The 21,533-nt window shown below is 36.7% G+C and overlaps 3 protein-coding genes across 5 annotated transcripts; 1 reads left to right on the top strand and 2 right to left on the bottom strand.

Annotated features, from left to right (window-relative positions):
- Positions 1–444: 444 nt before the first annotated feature.
- On the bottom strand, positions 445–5,016 carry LOC311089420 (protein phosphatase 1 regulatory subunit 3E). The gene has a single exon (XM_084124099.1). It carries the CDS (start codon positions 5,000–5,002, stop codon positions 4,082–4,084), a length of 921 nt encoding a protein of 306 aa, XP_083980225.1. The 5' UTR covers positions 5,003–5,016; the 3' UTR covers positions 445–4,081.
- Positions 5,017–5,099: 83 nt separating this feature from the next.
- cUnh16orf46 (chromosome Un C16orf46 homolog) lies at positions 5,100–9,138 on the top strand. Of its 3 annotated transcripts, none has more exons than XM_084124097.1 (3): positions 5,100–5,188; positions 6,163–6,379; positions 7,592–9,138. In XM_084124097.1, the coding sequence occupies exons 2-3, from the start codon at positions 6,185–6,187 to the stop codon at positions 8,450–8,452; spliced, it is 1,056 nt and encodes a 351-aa protein (XP_083980223.1). In that variant the 5' UTR covers positions 5,100–5,188; positions 6,163–6,184; the 3' UTR covers positions 8,453–9,138. The 3 variants fall into 3 exon arrangements, with proteins under 3 accessions (XP_083980223.1, XP_083980222.1, XP_083980221.1); XM_084124096.1 differs by lacking the exon at positions 5,100–5,188 and adding an exon at positions 5,230–5,968; XM_084124095.1 differs by lacking the exon at positions 5,100–5,188 and adding an exon at positions 5,230–5,968 and having other exon boundaries at positions 6,137–6,379.
- A 1,577-nt stretch (positions 9,139–10,715) lies between these two features.
- On the bottom strand, positions 10,716–19,285 carry atmin (ATM interactor). The gene is made up of 4 exons (XM_084123910.1): positions 18,976–19,285; positions 14,715–14,840; positions 13,060–13,259; positions 10,716–12,809 (listed from the first exon to the last, which is right to left on the bottom strand). Exons 1-4 carry the CDS (start codon positions 19,186–19,188, stop codon positions 11,108–11,110), a joined length of 2,241 nt encoding a protein of 746 aa, XP_083980036.1. The 5' UTR covers positions 19,189–19,285; the 3' UTR covers positions 10,716–11,107.
- Between the last annotated feature and the right edge of the window lie 2,248 nt (positions 19,286–21,533).

Genomic DNA, 21,533 nt, shown 5'->3' with positions numbered 1-21,533 from the left:
CTGCAAACTGTGCCAAAGATAAGTGCCATCAAAGTGAGGCAATACAAACCTCTTTCATGATTTGAAACAATATCACCCGTTAGAACATGCAGAAACTAAGAAATGGATTTTTCTATTAAGATATTTATTTTGTTAAGGAAAAAAGACTGAAAAAGTATAAAGAATTCAAAAATGTTTTAAATGTACTACCTTAGATTTGTGAAATGTTCACCTGTTTGGACATATGGCCCAGCCCTAGAGCATGAAAACCTTTTATTCTATTGAGGGAAACCAAGAGAAAAGATTGCCAAAACACTACAAATTTAAATTGTAATTTATTATTTTATCTTAAGAAAAAAATTAGAAGACAGAACCATGGCTGTCCAAGTGAATGATGCTATGAACATTGAAAGTGATGTTAACTAAGTTCTGAGTAGGGGTTTACATGACTTCAAATGACCACACTTTACCAAAACAGCATTTTATTAGCAAACACAGAGAATTGAGGTGTGCGAGTTTCCCCCATCAACCTGAAACAATGAGGTATTACAGTGATTTTTGTAATTTTTGTACATGCAAGCAGAAGACACAGTATTACTATTCAAAAGTGAAACAATGATTAACAACATGACACAGTGATACAATAGCAAAACCGAAACATTAAAGACAGGTATTGCATAGGTTAAAAAAACAGAATGTAATTTGTGAAAAGTTCATTTCAGGTTTTTCTTCCACAAGGATCAAGTTACGTTTAAACAATACAACAGTACAACAAGAACTTAAAATAGAAAGCTTATTCCTTCGTTTTGCCTCCAAACTGTCACAAATCCCTACTTTGAAAGAGTGACTAAAGAAGAATGACCGAAGAAGAATAAATCCAGGCCAGTAATAAAGAAAACATTACAAAGAATGGATGTTTGGATGTTAAACAAAACAGGATGTTCATTTGTGCAAGTCTTTCACTCAATATACATACATATGCATTCAGAAAGTATTCAGATCAAGATAAAAAGGATAAAAGCTGAAATATCACATTGACATACTGTACGCATTCAAACCCTTTGCCATGACACTTGAAATTTAGTTCAGGTGCATCCCATTTCTCTGGATCATCTTTGAGATGATTTATTTTAGTATAAGTCGGCAACATGACAAAATGTGAAAAAATAAGGGAATAATTCTGAATCCTTTCTGAATACACTGTATAACTTTTCGGGCAGATGCTCTATTCATACTTTGCAAAAGGTTCAGCGATACAATCATTTGTCATTCAGTAATAAACTTCTCAAAAGTGCTGCTGAAGACCCAAAAAAATCTTAAAGAAAAGTACTTCAATTTTGACTCATGGCTCAAAATGTTTAAATAGGGCACTAATGAAATATGGTGTTTCGGTGACATCATTTTCTATGTTCAACCCACTGTAGCAGAGTACAAGAGGATCAGGAAGTCATTGAATCTGCCCTGTCTTATATCTCAGCTTCAGTGGCAGTAGTTCACAAGCCTAAACCTAAAGGTAATAGGAACATTCTTTGATATAACTCTTTTAATGTGCTTTCACCATTGAAATCTATTGAAATTGAAATCTAAACCAAATTACAGGCATGGCTTGAAATACTTTACTGATCCTAGACCCATGTTAAGTAACTAAAAAATAACGCTTGGCTCAGCCAAGACATACTAGCTTACACAATGTGAGGTATATTAAACACTTTCTACCGTTTCAGCGTGAAAGCTGATACTGGGCTTTTTAAATGTTAATTATCCCTGAAAATACCTATACTCATTTGGTTTTGTTCCAAAAAAATATTTCTTCAATATGTTCAAGAAATTTAATGATCTGATTAAAAAGAGAATAAATCATATTACAGGAAGACCAAGCTATGATTAGATTAAAGATAACAATGTCAAAGACAACAACAACAACAAATAATAATAATGCAAGGATGAATCTTTCACAATGTGCTTTAAAAGGGATAGTCCACGCCAAAAATAAATAAATAAATAAATAAAAATACAGTTTTTGTTAATGTTCGTATTGCAGTATGCTGGAAGTGATGGTAAAAGTTAAAACTATAAGTATTTTTCTTACACCTATCGTTTTGCTTCAGAAGATTCATCCACTGGAGTCATATGGATTACCATCCCGATATCTGTGTGTTCTTTTTGAAGCGTCAACATTCGGACACTCAAACACTAAAACAGATATTTGGAAAAAAATATCTGTGTTCATCTAAAGAAAGATAAACATCTGGGGTAGTAAATGAGGGTGAGTAAATGGTGAGAGAATTTGTATTTTTGGGTGGACTATCCCTTTCAGAGATAGGGTAGTTTCATGCTGACTTTAATAGTAAGCATAACTTTAATAGCCACAGCAAGTCACCTGGCTTTGTAAACGTACTTGTCTCTATCATCTAAAAGGTTTGATTTATTATGTAAGAATTTCCCTCAGATATAGCCTAACCTTTACCCTTAGCTGCAATGTATTGTGAAACAAGCACAGTGATGCTGAAGCAACATGATTTCACTTGAACTGAAGAATAACAGAGGCACCGGGGATTATGTAATTATTACACAATATCCTATTACATGCATTGAAGCTAAATGCAAACTGGGTTCATTTAAATGGTCCTGCTCTTTTTAAGGAATGCAGACCGAGGTTTTGTCTCTATGACCATCCATGTACAAACAAACATGCTAAACAATCAGTTTTACACCGATGGAAATATGCCTAATGTTACATTCGTCACTATCTGACCAGCCGCGGCTCGTCTGTAAGGGAAGGGGTAAAAATATTAAGAGTTCAGATGCAAAAGCCTCTAAGTGCCATCTGAAATTTTCTTCTAGAATGATAATTTTGATCAAGCTCGTATATTTAATTTCAGTAATTTCACTTAAATTACAATTAAGTGAAATTACTGAACTTAAATATACGAGCTTGATCAAAATTATCATTCTAGAAGAAAATTTCAGATGGCACTTAGAGGCTTTTGCATCTGAACTCCTCATAGACCTCTATATAAACTGAATCGTAAAATTGTTCAGATTTTTTTTTGGGATATTTTTCTAATTTTCAAGACTGTTTTATGTCGTAATGTGAGCAGGATATATTAAACTGTATTAATTTGAATAATTTTGCCTAATTGATAAATAAAGTTGATACTAAGCGAGCCAGCGGGTGCCCGAGTCTTCCCCAGCTCTACAGCGCCCCACAATTTACCCAATGTAAATCTGTGTTGAAAAATGGAACTACAGCGCGCTCTAATTGAGAGCCATTGAGGCATTTCCTGCCCCGCTTATTTTCACGTTAGCTTACGTAAACCTCGCTCCAGACCGAGACTATCAGTCAGCTATGTGTATATTAGTCTAGTCTGCATCAGGTCAGTAACTAGTTGGCATGCCTGTTCTTCTTATGTAGAGTAGCGTATTACATTAAACAAAGGATGTGTGAATAGCCTAGTTGTGTTTGTTTTATGTTTCAGAATAGACATGGCTTTATTGTACTCACTGGAATTCCTCTACAACTTGTAATATATGTTACAACATTCAGAGGCAATAAATACTAAAATAGCGTTCTATGCGTGTGCACTTAAAGCCTGTCAATCAACATTAGAGCGCCCCCCTCAGGCTGAAGAACGCAACTAATGTTCTGCGTCTGTTCAGCGATTACAATATAGGCTCTACATAGCTTACAATTATTATTATTATTTTTTATCATAAACTGGCGCTAAAACCCAGAAACCTAAATTTACGGTTGCGGCCACTGATAGCCTATAAATTGAATTTCCCTTTCTCTACCTGACATCAATTAAACCACGACAAAAAGCACAGACCAACAACAAACAATGGTGTTCAGTTTACGACAAAAAAGCAGACAAATAAAAACAATGGTGTTCAGTTTACGAATATGTGGTATATGCTACATACGTTTTTCATGGAAGGTCAACCTCAATGTAACGTTATACTGCTGGAGAGATTACTATGGTGAAGGCTTGGCTCATGATTATTACTTTGCCAATTCGCGAATGGAAGGCTCGTAACATAGCCTAATTAATATTCTCGAGCCAAGCATCGTCATGGCGGAACGGCTGAATTGCGTAGGCTACTAAATAAAATGGATCCAACCGTTTTCCCATTCCCTCGGAGGCGAAATTTTAAACCTGTGGCGTCTTACTCTGTAATTACTTCCATTGTTGTTGTCCCAAAATTCACCTCCTCCGACACAGTACCTGATGGCAAACTGCAGTGTTCCCCCAAACTCCAGAAAGGACGGGGTGATGATTTTGAAGCTAAATTTGTCCGTGTGTCCGTCACAAGAACGGGGGACATAATACGCCAGAATATCCACAAATGTCGTCCAGTTATTTAAGGTGTACCTCACATAGACATTTTTCTCGAAAGCCAAATTAAGAACTCGCACGATCCCCGAGATGCTGAACTCATCAGCCTGAACAGACTCCAGCAAAACATTCACTGCAAGAACTCTGTCCAGGAAGTCCGGCAGGGATCCTGGATTGGTGAAGAGCAGCTCCATAAACACAGACTGGCTTGATGTGTTGGACTTGTCGAAGTTATTCAAGTGGAGAGCTCTGGCTTTTTTGAATTTGTCAATAATGCGGTCTGGAACCTCAGGCATATCCGTGTCATCGAAGTGTTTGATAGAAATCAGGTCCAGTCCCAGAGCGTCAGCGAATCGTACCTTTTTTTGACAGCTTGGGCTCCGGTTTCGTGCTATCTCTAATTTGGCTCTTTCAGCCGGTGTGGGGAGAGACTTGCACCTGCGGCGCAGCGTCGGGCTTAGTGGGGGCTTCAGGAATGACTCTCTTCCTCTCGGCTTTTTATTCACAACGCTGATTTCTAATGGTTCACAGTCTCCATTCATATCCTCCTCTCCCTCCATGTCTTCTTCTCCGTTCTCCAGCGTTTGCTCTGATGGTGCCAGGCTTCCGAACAGCCCAGCCATACAACTGTAGTTTCTGGGGATGCAGTTCTTGGGAGGCAGCATTACCACAGCATCGGTTTCCATAAAATAGTCTGCAAAATCCTTTGAAAATGTTTCAGTTGAGGTCTGATGTTAAGTGTCCTTCTGCATTATAGGCTACTGAAAGAGTGGAAGCTACGACCGTTGATGGCACTGTCTGCGGATACCTGAACCAATCTTAGTGGATGCTGCTGCCTGCTGCCGGCTGAAGCCTACCATGGCAAAGCTTAGGTTATGAATATTAATTAGGTCAAATGACGTTTCTTGTTAACCTTCGTCAATCGTGAGGTCAAGAAACGTACCTAATATTCATAAGCCAAATAAGCTTTGTTAATTCGCCAGCTGACAAGCACTCATTACCAACGCTGACCTTTCAGCCAATTGTAGCCTACTAAGCGAAGAAGGGCTCGTTTCTAATTAATATTCATGAGCCCATCGTCACCACAGTTGAATTCTCTGCCTGTCTGACACACCCCCTCAGCAAAACACAGTCGCCGTGCGTTCGATCACGTCTCACAGTAGATACAACGCCGCAATAGCACTTCTGAGTAAAATAGACTTTTGTTTTTTAAAACGCTTGGGAAACCTATTCATTTATGAGCCTGTATATCTGCTCTCTTCATTCTGTAAAGCTAAAAGAGGCATGTGATTTTTTTTTTACAACAATAAAATAATATAAACATTCTAAATGCCTCAAATGGAAAGCTCATATTACAAACTAATTTACCAAAACTTTAACACAATTGTATAAGCAATAATTAATTTAATTTTAACATAATTTGTTTTTAACATAAGGCTCCTTCAAATGCCGACCATAGAGGTGCCGACATGCGCCTCGTCTTTTTTTCCACTACGTCATCCTCTCCAACGGTTGTCATGATAACAGGACTCCAAACATCCGTTCACATAGTTACTTAACACAAAATTCCATTTTATGCATTTAAACTTTTTTCTTTTTTTTAGTGTCCACTAACAGTACTAAATTTAAGATTTTAGAGTTGTAAAAACAACGTAAGTTGGCAGTTTAAGTTATTTAGACTACTTGTTGCATGTTTTATTTGAATGACGCATGTAACGTTACGCATGTATTTGCTGTGTTTCAGTCTTTCCGTAGTTCATTATGGTAGCCTAAATTATTAGGAGAGGTAAGTTAACTCAAGACTCAAATTATCTTTACAGAAATTGTTGTCGTTGTTGCGTCTTAGACTGTGATTGAAGCTGTCCGGAATGAACATCACCGAAGCCTGTGCATCAGACGAAACTGATGCTGAGAAACAACATGCGACTATTGACCGCGCAAAAGGGAACACAGAGTCTTTGTGCAGACAGTATGTCAATGAGTTGTTGGATCTCAGTGAAGAGGATTATTGCAGGGAGCACAACATGCATTTGTTTCAGAGCCGCACTGGCTGGGAAGACGCTGTGAGTCAAATTAACACGACAGAAGAATTACACTTATTCTGAGTGCTTTCCCCTGATCTGTCTTTTTACATTGCTGTATTTAACGTTAGGCCCTATACTCGCTGTCCCTTTTTGTATGTCCCTTCTGCTATATTTTGTCAGTAATTGTTTACCATATGGTAATTAATCATATAATTCAACTTATTATAAATCTCATATATGATATGTATTTCGAAAATATGACCAAATTACATGTGTACTAACATTTAGAACAACACACTGACTAGGAGAGTGTGTTGTTCTAAATGTTACTATGTAATTTGGTCACATTTCCTGTATAAATATTTATTTTATTATTGCCAGTCATCAATTGTGTGTTGTGTATTATCTTTACACAACCAAGTTAAGCTGGGTTGCTACAAATTTCTGTGTAAAGACACGAGACAGGAGGAAAAAAAATTTGGCAAATGTTTTGCGTTCCCACGAGAAACTTTCCGTTCATTCGCAAAATGTTTACGTTCCCCTGAGAAACTTTGCGTTTAATCGCAAAGAACACAAAAGTTTTGCGAGCAACTGCAAAAGTTTTTGCGAGCGAATACAAAGGTTTTGCGAGCGAATGCAGTGTTTATCAGGAGAAGCAAACATTTTGCGAGCGAACGCCAAGTTTCTCAGGGAACATAAAATATTCACGAGAGAACGCAAAAGCACTAACTTACTATTTTTCCTCCCATCTCATATTTTTTGACCCCTCCTTTCGGGGTCCGCAGTTGCGAGATTATAGCTCACAATTGTGAGAAAAAAGTAAGAATTTCGAGTTTTTATCTCACAATTCTGACTTTATAACACGCAATTGCAAATTTGTATCTTACTATTCTGACATAACTAGAAAAAGTCATAATTGCAAGATGTAAATTCAAAATTGTGAGATAAAAAGTCGCAATTATCTTTTAATTTTTGTTATTCCAAGGTGGAAACAAGCTTCCATTGTATACTCATAGTTTTATGTTTACACATTAACTACATAACATTATTTCTGAAGTTATACTGTGTGTAAATGCAACTAAGTTCTCTCCGTGCAGCATTGAACAGTCACTGAAAATGCATATTTTGTGTAAAGTATTTGTAAACTTTTTGTGGTATGCATTTCAGATGCAGCTTCATTAGTGTTCCCACATTTTAAATATTGCATCTGTTAATAATTTCAGAGTTACAAACTGCATTTTTTTTTAACAGGTTGAAGGTTGGGGGAGATTGCCCCCTTTTGCTGTATTACTTCAACTGCAAAGGAAGGGGAAAAACAAGCAAGACATCATAGACTCTCACTGTCTCCTGTGTGCAGACCTTAAACTTTCTGATCTGCCCATTTATTACCCTGCTGGAAATGCTCTGAAAACTGCGCCAACCCTTCAGGATCTTGCAAAGGAAACTCAAAATACCGTTTGCCCCCCTACCTCCTCAGATGAACTATACTCTTTCAGCCTATCTCTGCAAAATATGTCAGGGCCATTAATCGACAAATTGCTTTCTGGAGATGAACAGTGTAAAAACAAATTACCATCAGTCTGCCATTACCATACCGAACCATGTCAAATGCTGAAGGAAAAGACAGTTGCTTATAGAATCAGAAGCGTTAGTGTGTTGCCACCTGTCCGAGAGTTCAGAAACCTAAGGAGCAACAGTGTTTTTAAAAGAGCACAGTCAACAGACTGGCACCAAGCAGAAGTCACCAAGGCCATGATGCCCGGGGCCACCGATGCCGTCACCGCTGGTGCCACAGGAAATGTCGCTGAGGTCCTCACAAACTTTATCCCAGGAGAGAACAGCTACAGGTTTAAGGGATCTCCCAACACAAAACATTGTCTATCCCAGGACAGCACTCAAATGCTACCAACTTTTAACATCACTTTTCAAAACAAGTATGAATTACCTTCCAGCACTGTGGGCCGAAACCTCAGGCAGGAAGAATTGACAAGGCCTTCCACCAGAAACAACACCAGTTATAGATTGTATTCTGGCCACAAATCAAGAGATCTGAAAAGACCTGAAGCTCATCGACTAATGCTGATTGGAACTAGAGTTCGCATGCCTGTGTGAATATTACTAATGGAGTACAGGTAAATCGGTGTTGTAATTCCTTTTTTATAAACAGCATAAGACTGTACTATATGTGTGCTAAATGAAGATGTTATGCAACATAAAGAGATTTTCAAGTATTCCGAGACTGCAGGATACTTTTACTCAGAACCATGCCAAAAAATGTATCTGATTAAAGGTGGGGTATGTGATTCTCTTTTTTGTCCATTTTTTTCAAAATCACTTGAAATCCTATTCCTAACCCACTTACAGCCACTGAGTTAGAAGCACTGAAATGAAAATTAAGCAATTTAATCATCTGTGGAACGGGCAGGACTCGAAAAACTCCAGCCAATCATTTCCAAGACCACCTAGAATCATTGGACAGCAAGTTCGTCAATCAAACGGTCGTACCCCCTCCCCCCTCCCATCCCCCATCCATTGCGCGTCGAATGGGTGGAGTCAGGGCCAGCGTTGGAGGAAAGAAGGTAGGACCATTTGAGTTGTGTATTTTTTTTTAAATCTGCCAGCCGTTTTGCAAATCCCATACCCTACCTTTAACAGCTTAATACAGGTGTGCAAACTAGTGAAGTCTCTTCTGTCCTTATACAGCTTGAATAGTACTTTATCCTGTACCATTTGTATGCAGCTTTGCATAATAAGATATAAGATTCCATGACAACTGGGAAATTTGTCCTATAAATCTGTGACCAGCTGTATGTGCCAAAATTACTTGATTTACAACAGAATAATTTGTTGACACTAATAATATTTGCTCTTGACAATAATAGAGAATAGAAGAAAATAATAAATCACATTTAGTGTAGAGTAATAGGTATTAGTGTAATATAAACAACAGCATTATGCTTGATTTGATTAATATATTCTCTGCAGTTTATTTTGCGGTTTCATGTGCATCAGCATAGCCTAAACAACAGAACATAGCCATAAAGTACAAATGACCAGCCTTCAAAGAACAAAAATAATCATTATATCATTATTAATATACATAATTATAAATAATGTCTTATACCAAGTTAAGTTAGAAACATGTTGATAATGATAAAACACAAAAAGCAACACAAAAGTTATTCTTGGCACAAAAGAAATGCATGCACTCTACAGAGAAACACAAGCTTAGCTGACTCTTTCAAGTTTTCTATTGGAAGTTTTTACTATGACATCATTGCCTAAACAAAATTAACACATATTCATTTGCAGTATTTATTCCAAGATCTAAATAACATTTTAATGAATGTAGTGGTTGAATATGAGAGTCTCTAATGTTTGGCATGAAAATACTAAAGCTCTTTTGCAGTTACAATGTTGAGAAGCAGCCAATGTAACGTCATAAGGGAAACAGACACTGCGTCACATTCTACTTGTGGAATTTCCAAATATATACATTAAGTACATTAAGTGTGTGTGTACACACACACACACACACTGAAAATAAAGCTATGGTTGGCTTTCAGTGTAGTAAGGCCAAGGAGTAGTGAATGAGCTAGTGATTTTACACCACACTTAGAGATGAAAGATTCAAAATAACCAAAACCAAATAAATATACACATTAAAATCTCTTACGAAATGAAGAAAATAAAAACTCAAACAAAGGACAGCAATTTTGACAACAAAGTTAAGCAGCACTGTGAATTCAGTATCTCCATCAAAAGCATATTAACACTTAAATTAAGGCATCAACAAAAAGGTTAATACAGCAAGTTTAAACTGGTATTTGAAATCATTAGAACATATCCCATCAAAATTGACACATGCTTTTAACGAAATATTAAAGGTTTTGTTTTACTGTAAACTTTCGCGATTTGCTTATTTGAATCTACTCACAGTACAGAATGCCAATCACAGTAAACAAGAGCAATGTCCCAGCTCCTCTTTTTAAGGAAATGTGACATCTGAAACATGCATAATATGCAAATTCATCTGATTTAGGATGTAAAGATTAAAATGAATATGCCATAACAGTCAGCAAGAAATATTTACATGAATTCTGTCATGAATCAAGACCCAAATTTACTCACAGTGACTAGTAGATGGGTCTAGAGCATTGCACAAATAAATGTAACCTAAGTTGTTACGCATCACAAAGCAAACAAACAGCCCAAGGTTTAGAAGAAGAAGAAAAAAAACATATAAAGACAATAAGACTCTAAGTCATCTAAACATCAGACTGGAAAGTATACCTACGAGACAAGACATTTTACATGTGAAGGAATGTTTATAATTTCTGATTTCTTGACTTGTTTTACACACACACACACACACACACACACACACACACACACACACACACACACACACACACACACACACACACACACACACACACACACCAGTACCAATTTACTACACATCCCCACGAGAGGCTCTGACCTGATCTACTGCAACAAACAAAATGCTTTTAGGACTACCGATATATTTTGAACACTGATAATGAGGTAATAAAGTGCTGCAAAGGTATACTCATACATCCTTAGATTTGGGCAGATATGCAATACCTTATTGTTGAATTATGTCTAAGATTCTACAAGTATTCATACAAATATTATCTGACAGACTGAGTTCTCGATGATTTTAAGGGACTGTTTTTAAGTTCTGCCACCCTTGCTGAGGGAGATACTAGGAATGACTCCATTATGTAAACTAAACCAATCAAATCACATTTTGGCTTTCTCATTGTGTCGAAACAATGAGATGAGCTCCTCGCACGTTTGGGTTTCCACCGAGCTAAAGTGAGACTCCATGTTCCAGGCCAAGTCTGCTGAAAGAAAGTCATCGACTGCTGTCTGGGTCTCATTGCTAGTGTGGAAGAGGTGGCCAAGGCTGTGAAAGGAACTGGAGATGGTCTGAGTTTCAGCACTGCTGAGCCTCACCTGCCCATCATGGGAGCAAGGCAGAGAAAGCGGAGCAGGCCTGATCTCAGTCTGTGTTTCTGTGTCCGAGGACTCTGTGCTCATGCTGAAACTAGACTGTCTGAGGATACTCCCAAGGGGCATGTGCCCACTCGTTTCTAGCAGGAAGTTGAGGTCTGTCTGGGTCTGGGTGTCAAACATCTCCAGCTCCAGGTCATTGGGTTGCACCCTTGTTCCAACGTCACTGTTGTGCCCATTACCAAGGTTGTCAAAGAGCAGGAAGTCAGTCTGTGTCTCAATGTCCAGGAGTTCCAAAGTTGTCTCTGTGTTCAGACTGTTCAAGCCACTTTCTTCTGTCTGAGTCTGAATATGTGTTGCATTAAGGAACTCCTCAAAGTCAAAGTCAATACCAGTGTGATGCGGTTCATGCGCAGCTAAACCTGAACCACAGCTCGAAGCTGCCCCAGTTATGGTGTCAGATAGTATATTCTCAAGGTCACGAAAGAGTATCATGGTCTGAGTCTGGTTGTCTGCAACTGTGTTTTGGTGCAAAATGTCAGTCTGGGCCCCAAAACACATGGATGCAGCAGCCTTGTCCTCAAAAAGCCCTGCTCCAGTGCTGGTTAGATGATCTTCTAAACCACTGGTTCTAAAAGTCGCATCAGCCGTTGCAGTTTGAGTGGAGACACTGAGTGTATCAGTATCAAAAAGATTTGTGCACATCGCTTGGTCCATCTGGCTTTCATGCATTGGAGCTACAGAACAGCTTGTTTGTGTTTCTCGGGTCACATTAAAGGACGAGAAACTGAAAACATCTGTCTGTGCCCCAATGGAAAAAGTGGCTTTGAGTCGTGAGGGTAGTGTCTGGGTTTGCACACTAATAGGCAGCTGAATCTGAGCACTTACACTGATGTCTGTCTGAGAGCAAGAGGATACTGAGGCCTCACAGCAGGGGGAAACAGTCGCTGGTCCAGCATCCATCCCTTTGTTGAGGTATGAGATGTCAGTTTGAATGTTTGTTGAAGTGCTTTTGTTGTTGTCTAGTCTCTTGACCTGTACTCCTGTGCTAAAAGTTTCTGGGCCCGATGTTGGTACAGGAAAGGTCTCTTTGAAAGTCTTGTTGTTCAGATCAGGTACGACTGTGCCGACCGACGGTGACAAAATATGCACAGTGTTTACGGACCCTTGTGCATCCACAGACAAGACCAACAACCTCAAGGCACTACTCTCTGCAGAGGGGAGGAGAACAGGCAGGTGGGTGAACTGCATAACAGGAACGTTGACTATGGCCAATTTGGGCTTCGGGAGAAGGAGCTTCTGAATGTTTCCAGGTTGGTTAGAGTTGTGCTGTGCTCTGTCTGGGGCTTCAGAGACTAATATGGTTGAAAATGCTCCTTCAGTGAGCTTTTTCTTAGAGTCTGGAATTTCATTTATTTGTTCACCAGGCATACCATTTGCTGCACTGTTTGACAATCTTTCCATCTTCCTCTTTTTCACTGGTGGATACCTAGAAGACAAACACTCTGAGCATTTTATTAAGACACACTATGATTAACAACCTTAAACTAGGACATAAGATATTAATAAAAGATAATGTCCTAGGTGAGGTCAGACATGATATCTACTAGAAAGAAGATTATTATCATGATTTAAGCAAGCCACTGGGGAAATCATACCATCTTTTTCATGTTTTCCCCATTACAAAATATACCAGCACTAAAACACAGTTTTAATTCTTAGTCAGATAAATGGAGTACCTGTGCTCCTTGGGAACCTCGTGGCCTGTTCTGTAGACATGAGACAGCAGTGCTGCTCTACTGGCATAAGGACAACCACAAGTACAGCTGTATGTCCTCCCACAATCCTCAGCATGTCTCCGCAGGTCCCACTCAGTGCTGTAGCCATTACTGCACTTCAAACACTTGTGCTTCTTTTCTGCATGCATCTTCATGAAGTGCTATGCCATTAGTAAGATTAGAAAACATGTTAGTTAGCAGTTGTTTTCCTAGCAGGACATAAAATATATATCAAGTTATAGCAGTGGTTCCCAAACTTTTTGGCGTACCCCCTGAGGCACTTCACATCCTTCTGCGTACCCCCTCTCTTCCACTTAGACTGCAGTCACACCTTTACCATTAAGGGACAATATTTCCCCCCTTAAATTAATTTTAAGGTGCATTTTTTACCCTTATAAATGCAAAGCCAGGTGATACTAGTGGTATGGTGGTATAAAGGTAGTATGAATGCAATTACAAAGTCATAAATAATGTTATAAGATGTTTTAAGATGCAGTCAGTTTGGGCTGCAAAAGATTATTTAATTTGATTGGATGTCATGTATTTATTTTTTTACGGCACTACCATTTTCCTGTTTTTACATTAGAGGCGGCATTTTGCCTGTTAGAAATGCATGTTCGGATTTAATTGTATTAACTGGTGGGGCAGAATAAATGAATGGCAAAACTCATCATTTTGTTTGTGTAACCTCTCTGTCATCTCACATACCCCATTTTGAGAACCACTGAGTTATAGGAAAGTATAAAAATGAAACGGTGTCAGTTTACTGAAAGTAAGGCTGGGAGATAAACTATCATATCGAGATCGAAAATAAAATTTATGTTGTTAATGATGATAAGCTCTGGATATTTTTGCTTGATATGCATAACCCTACTAGTCTATCACACACCAGAATTAATTGCAAAAACAGCCAGTCAGTCTGCAGGGAGCCGGCAAAGGAAAGCCGAAGCCAAACTTGCGTTACCATCAAAGGTGAGGAAATAGTGAAAAAGAGGTACCATAACTTCAACTATATGGAAGTGGTTTGGGTTTCTTAAAACCAATGAAGTGCAGTTCACACAGGGCCAGTTAACACAGAATAAGTTATTATTAGGGAAGCAAAGAAAAGAAAATTCTGGGCCAAAACCCCAAATTGCGGATGGATTTGGCTGGAAACCGAAAATAAATAAAAATAAATTAATCACAAAAATAAAAATTAATCACAATTATTTAATAATCAGCACTCAAATAGTTCAAATTGAGTTGTACAAACATTTTAATTGCACATACAGCGTTTTTTATATAATTTTTGTATTGGTTGTACCTCTTCAAATATTTGAGATTTTTGCTGCAACCACTGATTGGCAGAAAAAGCATGTTTCAGTTAAAAGTTTATGTTACGTTATTCTATTATAGTTAACATGTATTCTAAAATTGAATAAATGAGTTATTGTCGAGATATTTAAACTGGCAGCATTATCACATTATATACTGAATTTGTGATAAATATCAATATCGATCAATATGGAGAAAAAAACACATTGTGATCTTATTTTTGACATATCTCCCAGCCCTAACTTAAGGAACAATGAGAAAAAAATAATAGAATGAAACATGCATATAACAATGGCAAGTACCTGTTTAACAAGCGAAAACTGAGAAAAGGGCCTGTATGGTCCTCTTGGGCAGCCTTCTATTGGGCAACAGTACAGCTTTTGTGAATCCTTAATGTCCTTTCTTACTGTAGGGTTGACCAGACCCTCCTGAAATCAAAAGAAACAGTGAGAAATGACTTTAAAAGATGACAAAGAAACAACAAGGATATTGCTTCTTGTGTCAGTGGCAAAAAAAGTCTCGGTTACATATGTAACCTTGGTTCCCTACTGTCATAGGTGTCAACGTCATACTGTCAATGCTGCACTAGCTGCTGACGCTATGGAAATATGAGATACACACGTCGATAAGCCATTGCATTCACCCTGAAGAGAATAATCTACACAATGTAGGCCACCAAACACAATGAAATCCAAAGCATGGAGAAAAATAAAAAATAAATAAAATAAAAATAAAAGGCACAAACAGATAAACAAGTCTTCCTGAAGAAGAAAAATCCAAGTTGTGTTGCCGCAAGCATGTTATTTTTGAGGCATCAGTGATGCAATACCTTGGTGGATGGTGCTAGCAAAATCATCTAATAAACTGAAATTATTTTGTACAGCCAATCAGCACACCTGGAGGGTGTTCTCATAGCGTCAGCTATACTGACTATGGGAGTGTGTCCCCATAGCATCAATGTTTAGTGAACATATAAAAGGGAACGCATGCAAACAGTATCTATTGTACCTACACACAACAGCGTGATTTTGTGGTAGGTAAAAGACTTTCTGCATTATAGCTTTTTTCCCCATCTATTTTCCTGTTGATTTATCTGACTGGCTGTACAGCCTAGAAATATTCCATTATTATATTAACTATTCATGGAAGTTTTTCTTGGTTACCATTATAATTGAAAAGTAAGCCAATAAAGAGAGTACATGGTAAAAGGGTAAAAGGGATTAACATTGGAAATACAGAGATAATTATTAGTCAGTTAGCGGACGATACAGTGATATTAAATTCTCAAAATTAGGGTGGATTTAACTTTATTGATTTTAACTCGTTAAATAATACAATTAAAATGCTTTCCCTTGCTGCACAACAAATAAACAAACAGTACATTTCTATATAGCTTGTGTTTATTCATGGTTGGAAATTTCTTATTCAGAAATCAGACTCCAAATGGCCCTGGGTTACGTCACTCAGGCTGTCAGCCCGTCAAGCATCTCTCATTCAATATGGCGTTCCGATCAGCTCTTTAATTTAACTTTCCAACATGCACTTGTCTCAATGAACGTCTCACTCAACGTCTTTTTTTTTTTTTTTTTTTTAATCTGCTATTTATTCCATTCAATTTACGTCACGTAAATCACGTGTGGCAGTGAAGTTATTAAATATTTTTTTCTCTAACACGTATTGCAACACGCTACTCAACACGGCTCAGTGCAGTGTGTCTGTTCCTGCACAATTAACTTTCCCTTCACTTATTCCTCTCACTGAACGTGACGTCTGCGTCTGCTATATTTATGTGTGTGTTCTTGTTTAACCTACATTTTGAGGGCCAAATGCCCCCACAAAGATAGAAATATGGAAGACACTTGATATAGGCTATTGCATTTTTATAGCTTATTGTTGGGTTTGTTTGTTTTTATCTTTTATAATTTTAACAGGCCTAGGCTACAGCACTTTGGTATATCAGTGGTCGCCAACTCGATCTCGTCAACTGTATATGAGATTGTTTCTGTAGATCCTGTAAATAGAAGAATAGAACAGAAAAAAAAAATAATAATAAAAAAATAGCCCATTATGTCCCATTATGACCGAAATTATACAACTACAATTTGTAAACACAATAGCTATTATGCTAAAAACAAAACAGTTTATGTCCTATAGGCCTACTTTACTGTAGTTTGTCATTTGTTTGTTTATTTATTTAGCGCTATTAATTTATTTATTTGTCCAATTTTCGTAACAGCAGCATAATAAACAAGTGAGCCGCATTTCGTTTGTCAAATGCTGTTTCGGTTTTCAGCATATTTTTATTCCAAATGTTCAGCAGATATGAGTTAGCCTACTGAACATTTAATTTATTTAGCCTATCGTTTAATTGCAGTTATGAAGGTTTTATAGTGTAATATGACATATTTATCATGCATAATGCACACAGTCCTGGCTCCGCACATCAGATGACTGTGTTTCATTTACATGTTGAATTAGGCTACCCTGCGATTATGAATTGTATTTTTAATTGTGATAGTTCTGTTACATATGGAGGACGAAAGCTGTAAAAGCCATAAATATATAAATAGGCAAATTAATGAATACATAAATAAGTCCACAAAAAAAATATCTACATAAATAAATATATTTTTTTTTACAAATAAATACATAATTACCTAAATCCACATACTCCTAACTAAATACACATATAAATAATTAAATGTGTGAGGAGATAAATAAATAAATAAAACAAATTTTGGGGGAAACAAAATATGTTAAAGGAAATGCTATACTGAAAGTTGACCTCATAATGTGATTATGCAAAGGAGTTCTGGAAAGAAGTAGCCTGGCATATTTTCTCTGCTTACAACAAACTTTTTATTTTTGAAATAAAGAATGTACCGTTTTTGATTTGTGACTCCGGGTCAAAAGAGATGGACGACAGATTAAAACTTATGTCTCTATGTGGCCAGTTTCATCTCCATAAATGTAAAGTCACTGATTCTAAGCCCAATTTTAGGCTTTTCTGTGTTGATTTAAAGTTATTCTATGACTCTCTTTGTTAATCAGCTAACAAGAAAGCCACTAAAACCGCTCTGTTGTTAAAAAATATATATATGGTTTCATTATGTTACCTCCTGATTTCGTAAAGATGACAAAAAAATGTTTTCGTTGTTTCATGTAATTTATTTCTATTTATTTTTAATCATGTATTGCATGTTTAATTTCTATTGCTTTAAATGTTTTATGATTTTTTTTTAGTAGACTATCTCTTACTGTATCTGGTTTGAAAATGTACTTTATTGCCTTGCTCTACCTCGAGTTCCTTATCCTATTTTTTTTGTGTGTGATACGTGTCCCCTGTAATCTTTGTTCAATTTAATAATAATAATAATAATAATAATAATAATAAATTAATTGGCATCACGTTCACTGAGACGAGTGCATGTTGCAAAGTCATATAAAATAGCTGATCGGAACGCCATAATTCAATGCATTGTCGGTTGATAGGTGTTTAACATCCTCAGGATAGCATTAACAGTGTGGTTTCTCTTAATATTATGACACATGCAGTCAAGCAAAATAATTTCTGAAATACTTCTTCTCTGGGGTTTGTAACTATAATTTTAGTTTAGTAAAAGTAGAGTTCAAAGTAAACTGTCATGGCAACACTTAAGTTTCATTAGTTAACTACATTAATTAGGCTAGCATGAACTAATAATGTACTGCACTTATACAGCATTCATTAATCTTTGTTCATTTTAATTTCAACATTTACTAATAGCCTACATTATTAAAATCTTGTCAACATTAGCTAATGCACTGTGAACTAACATGAACAAGCAATGGATTACTGTATTTTTTATTAACTAACGTTAACAAAGATGAACAAATACAGTAGCCTAACAAATGTTAACTAATGAACCTTATTGTAAAGTGTTCCCATTGACATTGAGTGTAGAATACAAAACTAGTGCATGTTATATTAGCTAGCTTTGTGTTTAAGTAGAATAAAACATTTGATTGTCATTGAATTCGGGAAAAATCAGAAAGAGATACTATAAAGACACAGCATATTATATATCTAAATGTGTCTATCTTCAGAGCACACTTTCATATTCACTATCCTACAGAGTTTAGCTCCAGTCCTGATCGAAATCACCTGCTGCCTGTGTATCTTTCGAGTTATCCTGAAGACTCGGGTGTATTTGATTAGGGTTAGACTAAACTCTACAGGAAAAAGTAACGTTAGATGTCGAGGGCCAGAGTTGCCCAGCCCTGATCTAAACATTGCACAGACAGACCTAACAGCATGATGACAGATCAAATGTAAATACATCAAATTATGTAAGAGAATACTAAAGTTGTATTAATCCTGTCTTCTGCTCTCCTAAACTAAAACATTTAACATTTAACTGGTGCACAACACTTCTCCTAATAGTAACTGTTAACAGTTCAGTAGGCCTAACGTTAATTCAAATACTATTAATTTGAGTTCACGCACGAAAGACAATTACAATAAACAGACTCAGGTGAAAAGACATAAAAACTTCAAATTGCAAATGTATCATGGTGTTGTACCTTGACTCTGTGGGACTTGACCAGATGCATGTTGAGTGCTGGAGTGTTAGGCAGAATCTTGCCGCATCCTTCCACCGTACAGAGGATGTTGGTCCGCACTTCTTTGGTGAGCTCTGTTATGGAGGGTTTGATAATCTCTCTGTCTTGTAAAGGCAGCTTCTCGCTGCATTTTTGTCTTTTGTGACGGCTATCATTGACTGTTGAAGCAGCCATGATTCAACACTCTACAACAAGACACATTCACTTCCAGGACATGTCGCATAGCAACCAACTCACCACAGATAGTCACCCCGCACATTCACTTCCGGATGACGCACACGCCCACATGCAGCTCAATGTTAATGTAGCGCTGGGTGTACATTAACTGTACTTTCTCTATAAATTAAGCAACTGTTTACAAACAAGCGCTCTGCGACTGCATTTCCGGCACCCAGCAAAGAACTGTGACGTCGTTTGTCGGGTAAAACATCATGAGAGCAGCTGCTCTATTAAAACGAGAAGGGTCTGGCTGCAGACTTGTCAAGTAACCTCTGGGCTGGGATCCGTGTTTTTAAAAGAAGTCTCTTCTGCTCACCAAAGCTGCATTTATTTGATTAAAAAACAAAACAAAACAAAAAAACATTCATATTGTGAAATATTATTACAATTTAAAACAGCTGTTTTCTACGTATATATATATATATATATATATATATATACATATATAGAGTGGTGGAAAGAATTAATGGCACCCCTGGTAAATATGATCAAAAATGGCTGTAAAAAATAAATCTGCATTGTTTATCCTTTTGATCTTTCATTAAAAAAATTCGCAAAAATCTAACCTTTTATTGAAGTAAAAGAATTGAAAGTGGGGAGGAAATCACATTATGAAATAAATGTTTTTCTCCAAAACACGTCGGCCACAATAATTGGCACCCCTTGAATTTTTCACGAGTAAAATATCTCTGAAGTCTATTCCCATTAATATTTACCTTTTTTTTTAGCACACCAGGGTGACTAGGAACATGAAATTGTCCAGCTATGACTTCTTGTTTCACAGGAGTTTAAATATGACGAATATACAAAGGCCAAATTTCTTTAATCATCCATCACAATGAGTAAAATCAAAGAATATAGTTCTGATGTGCATCAAAAGATTGTTGAGCATCACAAAATAGAAAGTGTCTGTAAGAAAATAGCTAAAGAATTGAAAATCCCCATTTTGACCATCAGGGCAATAATTAAGAAGTTCCAATCAACTAAAGATTTTACGAATCTGTCAGGAAGAGGACGTGTGTCTATATTGTAGATATAGGTGTTCTCCAAACTCATCAGGCATTATAGAAGAAGACTCAGAGCAGTTATCTTGGCAAAAGGAGGTTGCAAAAAGTATTTAATAACAGGGTGCCAATAATTGTGGCCAATGTGTTTTGGAGAAAAACATTTATTTCATAATGTGATTTCCTCCCCACTTTCAATTCTTTTACTTCAGTGAAAGGTTAGATTTTTGCGAATTTTTTGAATGAAAGATCAAAAGGATAAACAATGCAGATTTATTTTTTACAGCCATTTTTGATCTTATTTACCAGGGGTGCCATTAATTCTGACCACCACTGTATATATATATATATATACATATACATATACATATATATACATATACATATATATACATATATATATATATATATATATATACATATACATATATATATATATATATATATATACACATACATATATATATATATATAGTAAAGTGTTATTTTTTCTGTGATCAAAGCTGAATTTACAGCATCATTACTCCAGTCTTCAGTGTCACGATTCTTCTGAAATCATTGTAGTATGATGATTTAGTGCTCAAGAAACATTTCTCATTATTATCAGTGTTGAAAACAGTTATTTACATTTTTTATTTCAGGATTCTTTGATGAATAGAAAGTTCAAAAGAACAGCATTTATCTGAAATAGAAAGCTTTTGTAACATTAATACAAAAGTTTGGGGTCAGTATAATTTTAATTTTATTTTTTGGGGGTAAGAAATCGTCAAATCAAATCACCTTTATTTATATAGCTCTTTTTACAATCCAGATTGTTTCAAAGCAGCTTTACAGAGATAACAGGAAAATAATGCAACAAAGTTTGTTTCCAGAAGAAAATAGCCAGATCACATTCACTTCCACATTCACTTCCAGGTTCAGTGATGTTTCATTTTTGTTGGAAAAAAGTCATTAATTTAGTTTTATATAGCTGTTCAGGAGAAAATGTGATGTCATCGTCCAGCTCAGTTCAGTTCTCATGATGGTATCAAAGCAGGTAGATCAATAATATTGTTGAATATTAAATTAAATGTCCCCAACTAAGCAAGCCAAAAGCCAATGGTGACAAAGGCGAAAAAAGGCGACAGTGGCAGCCAGGGAACCAAAACTCCATCAGGTGACAGAATGGAGAAAAAAACCTTGGGAGAAACCAGGCTCAGTCGAGGGGCCAGTTCAGATTCAGGCAGCATTATAGGTCAGAAGTCAGATTGGATTGGATTGGAACGTTCAGAATATTTATCCAGTTTCACCTGGTTG

This window comes from Abramis brama, assembly GCF_963993115.1.
Source record: "Abramis brama genome assembly, chromosome: 9".
NCBI classification, from domain to species: domain Eukaryota; kingdom Metazoa; phylum Chordata; class Actinopteri; order Cypriniformes; family Leuciscidae; genus Abramis; species Abramis brama.
The sequence above is the reverse complement of the archived record's forward strand: the minus strand, read 5'-3'. Positions and strand labels throughout refer to the sequence as shown.